This window comes from Glycine soja, chromosome 8 (genome assembly GCF_004193775.1).
Source record: "Glycine soja cultivar W05 chromosome 8, ASM419377v2, whole genome shotgun sequence".
Taxonomy (NCBI): Eukaryota; Viridiplantae; Streptophyta; class Magnoliopsida; order Fabales; family Fabaceae; genus Glycine; species Glycine soja.
The window spans coordinates 3,093,207-3,109,425 of NC_041009.1; the positions used below are offsets into that span (position 1 = coordinate 3,093,207).

The 16,219-nt window shown below is 29.8% G+C and overlaps 2 protein-coding genes across 2 annotated transcripts; both read left to right on the plus strand.

Moving 5' to 3' along the window:
* The first annotated feature begins 327 nt into the window (after nt 1-327).
* Nucleotides 328-5,295, plus strand: LOC114422153 (aldehyde dehydrogenase family 2 member C4-like). The gene is made up of 9 exons (XM_028388365.1): nt 328-714; nt 1,553-1,695; nt 3,083-3,466; nt 3,542-3,631; nt 3,750-3,923; nt 4,018-4,155; nt 4,365-4,502; nt 4,610-4,671; nt 4,771-5,295. The coding sequence occupies exons 1-9, from the start codon at nt 612-614 to the stop codon at nt 5,042-5,044; spliced, it is 1,506 nt and encodes a 501-aa protein (XP_028244166.1). The 5' UTR covers nt 328-611; the 3' UTR covers nt 5,045-5,295.
* Nucleotides 5,296-6,712: 1,417 nt separating this feature from the next.
* On the plus strand, nt 6,713-11,663 carry LOC114422478 (aldehyde dehydrogenase family 2 member C4-like). Its single transcript, XM_028388857.1, has 9 exons — nt 6,713-6,956; nt 7,474-7,616; nt 8,564-8,947; nt 9,024-9,113; nt 9,217-9,390; nt 9,857-9,994; nt 10,784-10,921; nt 11,081-11,142; nt 11,259-11,663. The coding sequence occupies exons 1-9, from the start codon at nt 6,842-6,844 to the stop codon at nt 11,530-11,532; spliced, it is 1,518 nt and encodes a 505-aa protein (XP_028244658.1). The 5' UTR covers nt 6,713-6,841; the 3' UTR covers nt 11,533-11,663.
* The last annotated feature ends 4,556 nt before the right edge of the window (nt 11,664-16,219 follow it).

The following is a 16,219-nucleotide window of genomic DNA, read 5'->3' on the forward strand; positions in this document are numbered from 1 at the left end:
GGTAGTGTACGATTATAGTTTTTAAAAACAGATTTTAGGATAATAAAAAACCCAAACCTTTACGATAACAAAACTGAAATAAAACATGCTTTAAGTATATTTATCATTATTTTAATAAAAAAAATCTTCTCATTTTATTTCCTCTTCTTTTTTTCTTTTTCATTTTTTTTTGTCATGTCTCTCTTTTTTCTACTTTTGTAGTTTGTACAGTAGATAATTCGCTTTAAGTTTACTCTTTGCCTTTCCAAAATAGGTCTGTCCCTGGTAGTTCTAACTTCTAATTCAGAGGAGCAGATTTCATAATTGTCATTCTCCCAAATTTAAACATTATATCCAAAAGATTCTCTGTATATTATACCTATGATGATTTAAGTAATAAATTTACTTATAAATTATAAAACTTACTTTATAAGTATTATAGACATTGGATTTTACATAATTGCCATCTAATGTCGATTAATACGTGAGCTCCTTGTTTGTTTTATCCTTTGATGATATTTTATCGCATATATAACAGTGGTGCTAGCTTAGTCTGTTTGTATTACAATTAGTCTCAGTCCCCAACGACTGGTTCTGTTTTCTCTCTGCTGCTTCGATTCATTCACACAACCATGACTAGCCTTACTAATGGCGATGCTGGCTCCCTCAACAAGGTCCCCACGATCAAGTTCACCAAGCTCTTCATTAATGGAGACTTCGTTGACTCTCTGTCAGGTTCATTTTTCATACCTCTGCACTTTCTGTTGGTCTATCTTTTCTGCTTCTTCTAGCTTTCTATGCTCCTTTAATTTCTATTCCTTCTTCTGTATTTTTTTCCCCATTGATGTACCTGGATCAAATGAAATACACATGTTATTGTGGGTGTGACATAATTGAGGTCTAACTTATTTTAAAAAAATGACATATAACTTTAATCTTAAGCATATGATTAGAAGTTTGATTTTAAGGTTGTTCTGTATGAAAAAATTTATCATAAAAGGTCAACTCTTTAAATTGATCTCAAGAATTAGTCTTTCACTTCTTGTACTTGATTAAGCATTCAATTCTTATGTTCGTGTACATGAAAAAATATTTATATGAGACATCAAGTTAGATGAACAAGTATCTCGATAGATTAATATTTGACTCTTAGTAGAAGGATAGCCTTGATTCAAATGAAAAGAAATGAAATACACTTACAAGAGACAATATATTACCTCTATTTCAGGTCACATGTAAAGTCCTGAATTATGATTTAACTCTAAATAACGCGTATGTTTGGATTTTTGTCTGAACAAAAGTTTGTTTCTTGTAAGTTTGTGTTCAAACTATAATTTAGAGGTTAATTATCTATACTTGTTATAAATGGTTGTGTCAACAGTACTACGTATGGTGTCTCAACTCTCAACTGAGTCTTATATATATATATATATATATATATATAACGAATTTGTGTGTGTGTGTATATATATATATATATATATATATATATATATATATATATATATATATATATATATATATACATACTAATATGACTTTGCTAAAACTCTTGTTGTTGTTGAAAAAACAGGAAAGACATTTGAGACAATAGATCCAAGAACAGGAGATGTTATAGCGAGGATAAGCGAGGGAGATAAAGAAGACATTGACATTGCTGTTAAAGCAGCACGTCATGCATTTGACAACGGTCCATGGCCTCGCCTTCCCGGCTCTGTACGTTATTTTTTCCCTTCTCTTATTTAATTTATATGTACCAGGTGATTCATATATGATAATCATAAATATAAACAATAGATCTGTATTCCCCCTAATAGAAAAATAAAAATAAACCATAGATCATGTGTATAAATATAATTAAGATTACGGCGGAGTGCAGTAACTTCCCTTGGCTGAATGATTTTCCAAAGATATGGGGAATGGATTGACTTTTTCGATCTTTTTATATTTAACTTTAATGAATTATTAACGTAAAAAAATTAACATTTGTATTTTAAATAGTATATTTTCACAATATTTCACAAAACTGATATGTTTTTTAATTGGTAATATGATTAAAATTATTAAATACCATGTTCGTGTTGATATATATAATTATATGTATTGTAAAAGAATTGACATTAAAGATACATAGAAAATTACGTAAATCTTTTAATAAATATTATTATTACTCAAGCATGCAAAACCCATGTGATCCAGATTGTTATATGAATAATTAATATCAACGTTCTTATGTGATTTCTGATTATTTAATGCTAAACCCATGTGATCCAGATTTGTAATGCCGATTCTATAAATTTCAATTTTATTTAAAACACGACTATGCATAAGTTACAAGTCACTCACAGTGAGTTGGATTTATGCATTTAAATATGACTTACATTTTTTACATTTAATTTTAATAGTGTAAAAAAATTAACACTTATTTTATCGTATATTGCCGTATTATTTCATAATCTTGATACAATTTATATTTGAAATATATATAAATTTGTCAAATAATATGTCGATGTCAGCTTATATGATACTGTGAGAAGAATCACATGAAAAATATATTGAAATTTAAATACATTTATTAGAATAAATATTATTACCCCTATGATGCAAGCGTGACTAGCTATGTCGGTTAGGTTTAAATGTTACCAAATGTAAACTTAAAAAACACACATAACGAGACATGAATTTTTCTTAACAAATTTTTTACGTTCAAACGGCCGTTTGATGATTTTAAATATTTGAAACACACAATTACAAACTGTTAATAATTGGTTGACCCAATGACCCCTCCCCTAAAAATGGAAGAAGAAGAAGTAGAAGATGTTATAACGAATTTATATAGAAATTGTTGTATAAATATCATTTAGCAATGGAGTCATATTATGGCTTGAGGTAACTAGTGATGGGTATATACTTAAGATAAATATAGTTGGGTATAATCAACAGCTGTGAAATATTGATAAATTAAGAATTTTGAGTTTTGTTTAATATGATCATGCTTATATTTTCGGGACTTTATCGATGTTTTGACTTAGTTATTCCAATAAATATTTTTTAATCAGCCACTGGTAATCTTGTATGATCAAGGTTTGTTTGTAATAATCAGGAGAGAGCAAGAATATTGCTGAAATGGGCAGAAATAATTGAGGAAAACGCAGAAGAACTTGCAGCACTAGATGCGATTGATGCGGGGAAGTTGTACCATATGTGTAGGAATGTGGAAGTTCCAGCAGCGGCAAACACTCTTCGTTACTATGCTGGTGCAGCCGATAAGATTCATGGAGAGGTGTTGAAAATGTCTCGAGAGTTCCATGCCTATACATTACTTGAACCACTTGGTGTTGTGGGACACATTACTCCCTGGAATTTCCCCAATACCATGTTCTACATCAAAGTCGCTCCTTCTTTAGCTGCTGGCTGCACCATGGTCCTCAAGCCTGCTGAGCAAACACCCCTCTCTGCTTTGTTTTCTGCTCATCTTGCTAAATTGGTATCTGTTTCCTCTACACAAGTTATTACTTGTGCACAAAAGCTTATTATTTATTGAGTTTTCCTTATTTTGAAGGCTGGAATCCCAGATGGAGTGATCAATGTAGTGCCTGGATTTGGCCCAACTGCTGGTGCTGCATTAAGCTCACACATGGATGTTGATAAGGTAATTAAATTTACATGTCAAACATTTACAAGTGACATGATCTTAAATAATACTGGTTAAACGTTATATTAATCTATATATTTGATTATATGTTTCTTAACTTTGGTGGAATGTTCAGGTCAGCTTTACCGGTTCAACACAAACAGGCCGTGTGATAATGCAGGCTGCAGCAAAGAGTAACTTGAAACAAGTTTCACTTGAATTAGGAGGCAAGTCACCCCTCATAATTTTTGATGATGCAGATATAGACAAAGCTACTGAGCTAGCTCTACTAGGCATCCTATATAACAAGGTGAATTTGCTTTCAGGAAATCCTTTACTTTCAAATAGCATATCCTGTTAATTATGTCTCTGCTAACATTTAATTTCTTCCTATGTGACTATAGGGAGAAGTTTGTGTTGCAAGTTCCCGTGTGTTTGTTCAAGAAGGGATCTATGATGAATTTGAGAAAAAACTGGTGGAGAAGGCAAAAGCTTGGGTCGTTGGGGATCCCTTTGATCCTAAAGTTCAACAAGGCCCTCAGGTAAGAAAAATAGGTACTGGCACAATTATTTCTACACTAGTTCTCAAATATATATATATATATATATATATATATATATATATGTCGGTTATTTTCTTGTAACTCCATAATTTAATATTTCAAAAATTGCTTAGAAGCTTTTTCAAACAGAAATGAAGAAATAATTAAGATCCTCGTCTATTGGCGAACAATTTTTCTGTATATGGTAGGTTGACAAGGAACAATTTGAAAAAGTTCTTTCATATATTGAGCATGGAAAGAAAGAAGGAGCTACCCTTTTGACCGGGGGTAAAACAGTGGGGAACAAGGGCTACTTTATTGAGCCGACAATTTTCTCCAATATAAGGGTAAATTCCAAGTGCATAAAGTTATTAATTAATTGGGTATCTTCAGCATAATTAGATAACTAATCATCATGTTTCCTTTGTAAAATTTATTAACTACCCGTTTGTAGGAGGATATGCTTATAGCACAGGATGAAATATTTGGCCCAGTGATGGCACTGAAGAAGTTTAAGTAAGTTTATTTTAATGTTATTGTGTCATGTTTCTTGTTAATTACCATGGTGAAATCCTCATATTTATTATGTTAACTATTATGATATATGAACAACAGGACCACTGAGGAAGCAATTAAGAGTGCTAACAATACCAAGTATGGCCTAGCAGCAGGCATAGTGACCAAGAATTTGGATACAGCAAACACAGTGTCAAGGTCTATTCGGGCAGGCACTATATGGATCAACTGCTATTTTGCCTTTGGCGATGATGTTCCCTTTGGAGGATATAAGATGAGTGGATTTGGAAAAGATCATGGATTGGAAGCCCTTCACAAGTACCTACAAGTTAAATCTGTTGTTACTCCCCTTTACAATTCTCCCTGGCTTTGAATGTCTACTGCATGGATCTTGGAAAATGGTCCATTCTGGCCATTTCCTATCAATTTGCATCTGCCATGAGGCATGGAAATTCAGTTCTTGAACAGTGGTGTCTATTATATTGTCAACAAGCTGGCCTTTTCCTACTTTTCAGTCATGCTTTAATAGAAAATGTATGGAAGAAAAATAGTAATTTTATTTTTGTTTGGTTTGTAATTAAAAGGAAATATCAACACAATTTAACTTATTGCTTCAACAGAATATATGAATTGTTATAAATCTATATTTATTTTTTATTCATATTAATAATAATAAAAAAAGAAATAAAATCATCCATGAGTTTTATCTCAACAATTTCTACTCAAGCGAGTAAAATCCAAAAATTGGGATTCATGTACTTTTTAAATGGAAAAGACTTTATAAATTTAACAAATGTTAGATTATAAGTTTTATAATTTTAAATTTTTCACAAGTATTTATATTTCAATAAGAGTTTGTAGTCGTGACTAATAACAAATTATTTATAAATATATAAAGGTATAGAAGTTTCATTGGGCTTTTTTAGCTACAACACCTATTTAAAAATAAGAGAGAGAATAATAGAAGATTATAAATGATTTTGTATTATAAATGTTAATAAAAATTAATCCATAAACATATAAATTATAGTTTTTCATGATATTGTTTTAACTTTGCACCATAATTTTTATTTTACTAATTTACTAAATAATTTAACATGTTTTAATTTTAGAAGGACAAAAAATAAATATAAAAATAAAAATTCATAGGGATGAAAACCAATTTTTTTGATTTTATAAAAACAAAAAAATATGTTTTAGTCTTTTAAACAAATTAACTTTATATTATTTTCTCATTCCTTTCTTTTTTAACTCAAATATAAATTTTACTAAGAAAGATTCATCGAACTGGTAAGGATCAGAGAGTGCATCCCACAAGAATCCGAGTTTAAGTCTCATTGATGTAAATATAGGGACCTTACTTATGGATAATTTATTAATATCTTTTAAGTGCTTAATGGATCTTAAAAATATTATCTCAAAATTCAATTCACCTAAATTTTTCTTTAAAAAATCAAATATAACTTTAAAGTGAGTTGGCATAATCACCATTCCTCCATTGCATAATACCAACGTATCCTAAGAAGACATCCATTGCATAATACCATCATTCCGGATTGTTGTAAAGTACTATACTGATAGCTCATTTTTGCCCTTACGAAGAACTTAGTTATATTGCAAGCAGCCTTAAATTATCATTCGCGACATCCCATGGTATGTTGCGCTTTTGTTTTTTTATTCGGTGGAAAAATTTCAAAAGAAGAAATTATCCTGCACTGCCTCTAAACAGAAGTAGTGTGTGTTCATGGAAGGAGGGGGAGGGTGAATCCCAAATACTATATTAATTCTTTGCACCTTTCCAGAAGCACTATATTAATTCTTTAAATAAATAAAAGGCAAAATCACTATTTTAATTGTTTTTAAAAAATAAAAATTAAATGGGGTTAGGTGGGGAATGATTTAAATATTCTTAATGGAACTCTTATTAAACAATAATGATAGTATTATATTCTATTACCAGCAGGTAGCAGGTGTATCATTGGCGTTCCTTGCCTTTGCAAGAGCGCTGATTTCTCCACCTAAAGTCCTAAAGTTGCGCCAATTCATGTTCTTATCTTTGCATTGCATATATATATATATATATATATAGTCGTAATTAATCATATTGCAACATTCAGCGTACCGCCAGCGTCTCTACGACAATCTCCTTTCTCTCTAACTCATAACTCAGATGAGTTCCCTCTCTAATAACTCTAGTAGTAGCCACGGCAATTCCTTCCTCCAGATGCCCCCCATCAAGTTTACCAAGCTCTTCATCAATGGAGATTTCGTTGATTCCTTATCTGGTACTTGAATATTAAGACAAATTTAAATGTAATATTACAAGTATTGTTAATGCTATTTTTAATTTAAATTAGCTTTTTTTAATTATTACTGTCAATTTTCAATTATAAAAAAATTGTCAATTTTGACAAATAAAAATAAAAAACAAGAATGACAGTAACTATGAAATGTTGATGCGGGTTCACAATAATTAAGGATCTGGAACTAACTTTTATCTTCTCTTTAGTGTGAATTTAAATCCTCTTATGACCACTTTTTTGTTTGATAGACAGTTCTCCTTGAAGAGATCTTCTCACTTCTAAGGGATAATTTGAGTAGTTATAATTGAGTAAAATTACTTGTGATTTAGGTTTATGTAGTAATAATCATTTAGGAGTTTAAAAATATAGTGTATTGTTAATTATTTAGATTTGAAATATTTTTAAAAATTATAATTTATTTTGATTTCATCTAAATACAAAATAGGCGGATATATTTCTAACAAAATTGTTTGTGATTATTTATATTGAAATAAAAAAGGAAGGACATTTGAGACTATAGACCCCAGAACAGAAGAGGTAATTGCAAGAGTTAGTGAGGGAGACAAAGAAGATATTGATATTGCTGTTAAAGCAGCACGTCAGGCATTTGACTCAGGTCCATGGCCTCGCTTGCCCGCCTCTGTACGTTATTCTTTTTCCTTTCTTTAATTAAATATTTTTTTATTCTTCCTTTCTCCAACTAAATCATCCCCAATTTCTTACATTATAAACTTCAACATGTATTTTTTAATTTAACTAAATAATGAAAATTGTGATAATATATGTTTACTCAAAACTTTCGAAAGGCCATACTTGTATACATACCATTATCAATGACCTATTCGGCAATTCGATCTAATCGAGGCCAAGCAGTCCAATGTTGAACAAGATACTTATGAACTCATGTTTGACTTAGACGGAGTGTATATTGAGGAACAACAAACGAAACATCATTTGGTAGTCTAAGACTATTAACTGTTTGCGGGCTAGACATATATTTAATTTTTTGTATTTTACCATAAAAGCTAATAACACTTAATTATATGCATATAATCATGCATAATAACTGAGTAGATACAATGTGATATAAGACTACCTAATAATTTCTCAAAATAAACATATGTTTTGAGTATGCTTTGGTGGGAAAAACTTCTAGTTAGCTCCTAATTAGAAGAAGCATGTTGAGTATCTTAATTGAAATTTATATTTTAATTGTGCGATCATAAGTCTGACTTTTTTTTACAGCAAACATACGACTGACATTAAGCGGGCAATTAAGTGGAAAAATTCAATTGTAAAGTAAATATTGGAATGACAAATGTGAATGGAAAAATTTAATATTATTTAAGAATGAAAAAGTTAAACAATTTATAAATAAAAAAAAAAGGCTAAAATAAACTCACGTGTGTGGTTTATATGAAGATTTCTATGATATTTTATTCTTTTATATTTAGTAATAGAATAAATTTATTGTACTTTTGTGATTATTTATAATTTAATTGTTTATTTTCTTGTTTGAATTTTTCCTTCTATCACTTCTAATCCTCTTTAAAAATCTTAATTAATATTGACATCGTATGCTATACCAGGAAAGGGCAAAAATTATGATGAAATGGGCAGACCTAATTGATGAAAACATAGAAGAACTAGCAGCATTAGATACCGTGGATGCTGGCAAGCTGAACTATATTAATAAGGTTGTGGAAATTCCTTCAGCTACAAATGCGTTACGATACTATGCAGGTGCGGCTGATAAAATTCATGGTGAAGTATTAAAAATGAATGGGGATTTTCATGCATATACACTTTTGGAACCAATTGGTGTTGTGGGACACATAATTCCATGGAATGCCCCCAGCCTCTCGTTTTTCATCAAGGTTAGCCCTTCCTTAGCTGCAGGCTGCACCATGGTCCTCAAACCTGCTGAACAAACACCCCTCTCTGCCTTGTTTTATGCTCATCTAGCTAAGTTGGTATGTATCAACACATAGTTTCATTTCCTTATCAAACATATTTAGGCTAATTGTGTTGGGTTTGTCCCTTTTAAAGGCTGGAATCCCAGATGGTGTGCTTAATATAGTACCTGGATTTGGCCCAACCGCTGGTGCAGCAATAAGCTCACACATGGACATAGATGTGGTAATAAGAAGTTACATGTCAAATATTTACAAGTACTTACTATTCTCTTAATTGACTTGACTAATAAAATTTCAATTTCCTTGATTGTGTTGTGTATCTTCAGGTCAGTTTTACTGGTTCAATTGAAGTAGGGCGTGAAGTGATGCAGGCTGCAGCTAGGAGCAATTTAAAACCAGTTTCACTTGAATTAGGAGGCAAGTCTCCTCTCATTATTTTCAATGACGCGGATATAGACAAAGCTGCCCAGCTTGCTCTCTTTGGCATCATGTCTAACAAGGTGAAATTCCTTCCTTTCAAGGAACATCTTGTAATATATATATATATTATAACAATATAACAAGCATGTCAAATCAACTGAATATTCTTCTTATTCTTATTGGAAAAATGTGAACTATGTAAATTATTAAATCTTATTAATCAAAATTAAAAGAGAAATATAAATAATTTAATGTGCACGGTAAAATAATTATATACTGTCATTTAATCATAAATTGTTATTTGAATTATTTTAAGATAATTATCTTAAAAGTTAACACACTTATATGATAAATTATAATTGAATAAATGTGTAAAAGAATTTATACTATCGATGTGTAATCTTTTTTCTTAAATAATATTAAATGAGTTTTCAAGTGGTTTCCGGATATTAACTAACTTTTTATTTTCATCATCAATATGTGGTTGAATGAGCCATGTTTATAGTTGTAGCCAATAAATTATGTACTTCCTGTTTGTGCTTTCAGGGAGAAATTTGTGTGGCAAGTTCTCGGGTGTTTGTCCAGGAAGAGATCTATGATGAATTTGAGAAGAAGTTGGTGGAGAAGGCAAAATCTTGGGTCGTTGGGGATCCTTTTGATCCCAAATCCCTGCAAGGGCCTCAGGTAGGGACAATATATATGATAGCATGATTTTGTTTACACTCCTTCTAAAATATATTTGGTCCGTCCTTTCCTTTTTTTACTAGTAACTCGCTAAATAGGAAAATGAATTTTAGTAATTAGTACAAATTTATTTGGTCAAATATTATGAAATGACATTGTGTTATTTTTTTTTATAGATTTCCCATATATATTTTTAGGGGTGTTTGTTTTATGTCATCTTCTTTTATTTCTAAGAATGTGAGAAGAGAATAGAAATGAATATTCTCATATTTATTAGAAGATTTATTAGAAGGTTATGATAATATATTTTATTTTTAGGAAAATTATGTTCTCACGTTGTAAGTAGATTGTATTCCCATGAGTAGGTGGTGGGTATCTATATTTTCATTCGAACTAACTTTTAACTTTTTCTTTCACTTTTAGGTTTTTAAAAATTTTAATTATCTAAAATTTAGCTGTTTTTTAAAATTACTCAATATTAACCAAACATATTCATGATCGAGTATAATATAACATTCCTAGATATATTCTTGAAAATATGATTCCAGAAAATATAAAATTATACGGCGAAGCAAACGTTCCTTGATCATCATCCAGTGTATTTTGTCTCGTTTGGTCATGGTTGCAAATTCTTGAACTCTATTTTTGTACCATATTCTTCGTGTGAGATAACACAATACTCCAAGTATATAGTTCAAACATTTGAATAAATATACGTTTACTTTCTCTTTTATCCCATCTTCACTATATTTTTTGGTGAAATTTATCATAACTTGTTTTCTATTATAGGCTGACAGGAACCAATTGGAGAAAATACTCTCCTATATTGAACACGGAAAGAGAGAAGGAGCTACCCTTTTGACCGGAGGTAATACAGTGGGCAACAAAGGTTACTACATAGAACCTACAATTTTCTGTAATGTAAAGGTAAATTTTAATTTCATCAAAGTCTCAACCTCGGTATCTTCAGCATAGTTTGATAACCTCTAAAAAAAAGCATAGTTTGATAACCTCTAAAAAAAAGCATAGTTTGGTAACTAACCATCGTGCTTTTATTTTGCTTATGAAAACAAAAAACCTGTTTAGGAGGACATGCTTATAGCACGAGATGAAATATTTGGCCCTGTACTAGCGCTGATGAAATTTAAGTAAGTTATAGTTTAATTTAATGATTTTTTTTTATTGATGTTTAGTACCCATAAAAAAAGTGTATGTGGGTTTGTTCATGAACGTTGAAATTAAGTATGATATATGGTATGAACAGGACCATGGAGGAAGCAATTAAAAGTGCTAACAACACCAAGTATGGCCTAGCAGCAGGAATTGTGACCAAGAATTTGGATACTGCAAACACTATGTCAAGGTCCATTCGTGCAGGCATTGTTTGGATCAACTGCTATTTAACCGTAGGGAGTGACGTTCCTTTTGGAGGGTATAAGATGAGTGGATTTGGAAGAGATTTGGGATTGCAGGCCCTTCATAAGTACTTACAAGTTAAATCTGTTGTAACACCTATTCACAATTCTCCTTGGCTTTGAATAATTGAATGTCTCCTACATGAGCACATATGCGTGTCTTCTCTCATTTGAAATAAATTACACTTTATTTCCTTATGATGTATGACTTAAAAATACTTAGTCTCTTGTATTATGAGTTCTTTGTTTTATTACAACGTTGTTAACTTAGTATAGTTTTTAGAGAGAAACAACAAATTATAACTATTACATTTTTTCTTCCCATTGACGTGAAAATGTTCCAAGATCCAAGGTTGTAACTTAGATGCAATCACACCATCAATCTTTCAAAGGAGATAGTGCCAATTTACTCTAATTTAAAACCGATCACAAAATTATCTTTGTATATGAATCATAAAAATAGCATTTACAAATCGTATTTTTACATATATGGGCTTACTAGGCTAGCGCGTTGTTTGTGGGCTGAAATCAGGACCGGGTGGACTACATACCAGTACACAAATTTTTTAAAAAAAAATCACCAGTACACAAGCGGCCCATGTTTATTATGGATAAAAAAATACACCATAAAGTTTTTCAAAAAAATAAAACTCTGGAGTGTTGCCTAAAATAAATGTAGCTTAACAAATGTTTTGAGGAATGTTTGGAAGTAAAATTAGGAAAAATATGAGAAAAATAATATTTTATTTCTTATAATTTCCAAAATAAAAGAAATAGATTATAGATTAACATAATTTTAGTGTCTTAATATTTTTTAGATAAACATTATATAATCCTATTAATTTAAAATATTAAAATGTCTTATTTTTGTTTTCTAAAATTTCACTCTTAAACACATACTTAGTTGTTGTTTTTTTAGATTAAGTAAATGTTTGGATTTCAGTTGAAAGAGCTCAGAAGTATTCTTAATATCAAAATAGCAATCTTCTTCATTTTGAGTATTGAAATTTGGAATTGTGCATTGAAATTCAGAAGAAGAAAATACTTTTCTAAATTTTATCCAAGTATAGCCTAGATTAGTTAGTACGTTTCTAAATTATTTGATTAATTATAAACAAGTCTTCATATTTTTTAAAAATTGTAATTGGGTCTTTAATTAATAAGAATTATTTGTAATTGGGTCCCTATAGGTTCCGTCGCTAAAACATGTAGTCCGAGCAGTTGTCATTATTAAAGGAAGTCTCAATTATATCCAATCATTTGGTTAACTTTTAATGAGCATTATTTCGGCAATCAAAAAGGTGGTCGTGGACTAGAGGAGCAGAAAATTAACCAAAAAAGTTCTCTGCCAAACACAGATTAATTTTTTAAAAAGAATTAACAAGCATCATTTGTATTTTCTAGATGTATCTTACCTAACCTTTTCTATCAAGTATGCGAACTGAGCTGGTGTTAAAAGGCTGGTATTTCCTCTGTTGTGGGTTTACGCGTTTTGCAGAGAATCCACTTTCTCATGGTTTATTTAGAAGTTAGAACAACACAAAAGTTTATGATTCTAACGTGCCAACAAGTTTATGTCTTGGGAAAAAAATAGTGAACCAATTCTTTTTCATTCTATAAATCTCTCTGTTGCTTTCTTTATAAGACTTTTTGCAATAAATTGATTAATTTTTTAGTGGAGGAGTACCGGCGGAGTAATGAAGTCCATGTAGTGGTTCTCATGTTCAACATAATGACCATAGAATAGTTGAGTTTGGTTGCCTACTTTATGATTCATTGCGCTAAATTTGATAGTGCCCTATAACTATTTGAAAGCTTTAAGTTGTAATGGGTTGTATATTCCTCAAATGTAGGTACATTTAAGCAAGTTCATCTCAAACAAACCAAAATCTCTAGAGTTAAGTAAAATTGATTTTCATTGAAATAATTTAAAATTGTTGAAGGTGAATAAATCTAAGTTTTTTTTTCTTTTCATAATGACAAGAGTGAAGACTGAACCTAAATTCACATACTTTTGTTCTAACTCTCATTACTAAGCTGATCTTATTGGGTATATTAAAACGGACGCAGCACATTATCTAATCATTCAAATTATTAAGAGGACACGTACAGATTCAAACATCTAGTTTCAAGTGCCGGTGAACAAAATCCCTAGAAAAGTAGGAATAACATAGGATCAAGATTTTTTTACAATCAAAAGCTGGTTGCCTAGTTGGCACTTTGTAACACAAAGAAAGGTTACTTAATTGTTTGAAAAAACATTTTAGTTAGTTTTTAGTTTTTTTATTAGTTAAAATTTTTATTTAATTATTTGATAAATAATTTTTTATAGTTATTTTTTAATAATTTCTAATATTTTTTAAAATTTATTTGAAATAGTATGTTTAAAATATTTTTTATTTTTATCTTTGACATATTTATTAAATTTTTTTATTATTTTTTTAAAAATAAATCATGATTTTATTATTTTTTATTTTACATTTTTTAATTATTTCATCAACTAATTTTATTGATACTTATAGTTTAATAAATTAGTTTATAGCTTTTAGCTCTCAAAATTTCAAACTTCCAACTAATTTTATAAAAAAATAACACCATTTAATAGGAAGAAATAAATAAAAAGAAAATAAAATTATCAACTATAACTAAACATATGAGTATTTGGAATTCGTGTGTAAAAAAAAAAATTAACACTCATAATTATAAGATGGTCAAGAGTGAGTTTCACTATTCTCGTTCCTGCCGCTATTAAGAATAGGATGGATTTAAAAGAGACAAGTATAAAACATTAAAATCTAACTCTATCTTCCTGCATTTTTGGATGCCTATCCAGGACTCGATGTGGAACCTTATTACATTAGTTTTTGCATTTTTTTTCTCAATTGACGTGAACTTAGAGTATAGACTATATAGATTTTGATGTAGTAGAACCAAACGCATGGTCCTTCACAGTTGGAAAATCTGCAGAGAACATGTCCATCTTTATTTTGTAATGGGACAGGGTTAGAAAAAATTAAATTAATTCTGTATATATTATAGTATACAGCTATACAAAATACAATTTAATAAAAAAACTCATCAAAATACAACTATAAATTTTAAATTATATTTCTATTAAATTTTAAACTAACAAACAAACAATTAACATTTATCCATCAATAAGAAAATATGTTCACATTAGAAAAGACATTTAAGTTTGACAAGCGATCTAATAATTTAGTTAAATTTTGAAATAAAATAGTCTAAAATATTTTAGTAAACTTGAGAAGTTAATCTAATTCAAATTATAGTATTTTAATCTAGTCTAAATTGCTTCGAAACCTGCTAGTTTCAATATTTGGACTCTGATTGCTTTCTCTATACAATGGTTACAGATTTACAGTCATTCAACAAAGCAGACCGCGTTAATTGTTAATGTCGTTATGCAATTCTTAATTGGAATTGGAACGAAGATAGGTCAGTGCTGGATGAAGTTTACAAATTTGATTTTGAACACTTTTATAAAATTGATTTTGATTAAAATAATGTGATTTATATGTAAATATTTTTATAATAAAAACAAGTTATGATTTATAAATAAAATTTAATATAATTTTTTAAAACCAACATAAATTATTCAAGATTATTTTAACTTAAAGTAATTTAAAATACAAAATCATTCATGACCTTTCTTCAAGATAAAACTAAACAAATAAAAAAAATTATTTAAAATCAATTTTGTAAAATAAGATGGAAGACACACCCATGATTTTTGGACTAAAAGTGTAGTGTATAGGTGGTGCGTGTTGATGTGCAAGCTATGCGGACGCGGTGCACCGTAAATCTCAAGGCTGATGAGATGATCCAGCTGGGAGTAGGAGCAACGTGAGTGACGCGTGGGTCCCAATGGCGACACTATCCACCGGTTGTCGTTTTGCCTTCCGCAGGGGACAGGTTTCATCCGCCATGTTTAGTGGGTCCCAATCCCAGAGGAGAACGTCCACAGTAATTTGATATGGACGCGCAACACATGAACATGAAATCAAACTCACGGGACGGAGGCCTCAATCAGCTCCTGTTAGCTGTGAGCCTTGGTTTTTTATTTTTATGATTTACGTACAAATTACAATTTGAGAAAATTATTCGAAAACAAATTAACAATTCCTAATCATCTTATTTTTATCATCTTTTTCTATTCTAAATACTCAGTTTGTTGTCTATCATAGTCTTGTTAAGTTAATTTTCTTTTCACTTTTAATTATGGTTTTCAAAACTAGATTGGATCATTCAATTCAAATGGTCGGATAAGATGTTTATCTGATAATTGGTTCATTAATAACTTAAAAAATCCGACACATCTTAAAACTGTTAAACAATCAAACAAATAAAAAGTTAATTTAAAAATATAATATCTTTCAAATTTTTTTTTTAACTTCTTTTATCATTTCAATTTAATTTAAAATAATTAGTATATATAAATTAATAATTATTTAAGTATTACACCCAAATATAAATTATCTTACCAATTATTATTTACTTTAGAGTCAACAGAGTAACAAATTAAATGTGTTTTTATCGTGAATACAAAAATTGAGTAGCATACTAAAATTCAATTTTAATCGAAAAGAGTATTATTAGTAACACAATTTCTAACATACTTTGCCAAACATAAGTGGATTCATTGTAGTTGCTTTTCCAATTGCACTAAATCTACGCCCTTAACTTTATATTTTATGACAAAAAAAATACATAAAATGAGATGAAAAAAAATCTTTTAAATTGCTCATTCATGACGGCACCCTGCAATTGTTTGTCAACTACAAGGAATCCT

Coding starts and splice junctions, on each gene's coding strand:
- LOC114422153 (XM_028388365.1), top strand. CDS start 612: ATGACTAGCCTTACTAATGGCGATGCTGGCTCCCTCAACAAGGTCCCC. Junction 1,696..3,082: donor GGCCTCGCCTTCCCGGCTCT/GTACGTTATTTT, acceptor TGTAATAATCAG/GAGAGAGCAAGAATATTGCT. Junction 4,503..4,609: donor CAATTTTCTCCAATATAAGG/GTAAATTCCAAG, acceptor ACCCGTTTGTAG/GAGGATATGCTTATAGCACA.
- LOC114422478 (XM_028388857.1), top strand. CDS start 6,842: ATGAGTTCCCTCTCTAATAACTCTAGTAGTAGCCACGGCAATTCCTTC. Junction 9,114..9,216: donor CACACATGGACATAGATGTG/GTAATAAGAAGT, acceptor GTGTATCTTCAG/GTCAGTTTTACTGGTTCAAT. Junction 9,391..9,856: donor TTGGCATCATGTCTAACAAG/GTGAAATTCCTT, acceptor TTGTGCTTTCAG/GGAGAAATTTGTGTGGCAAG.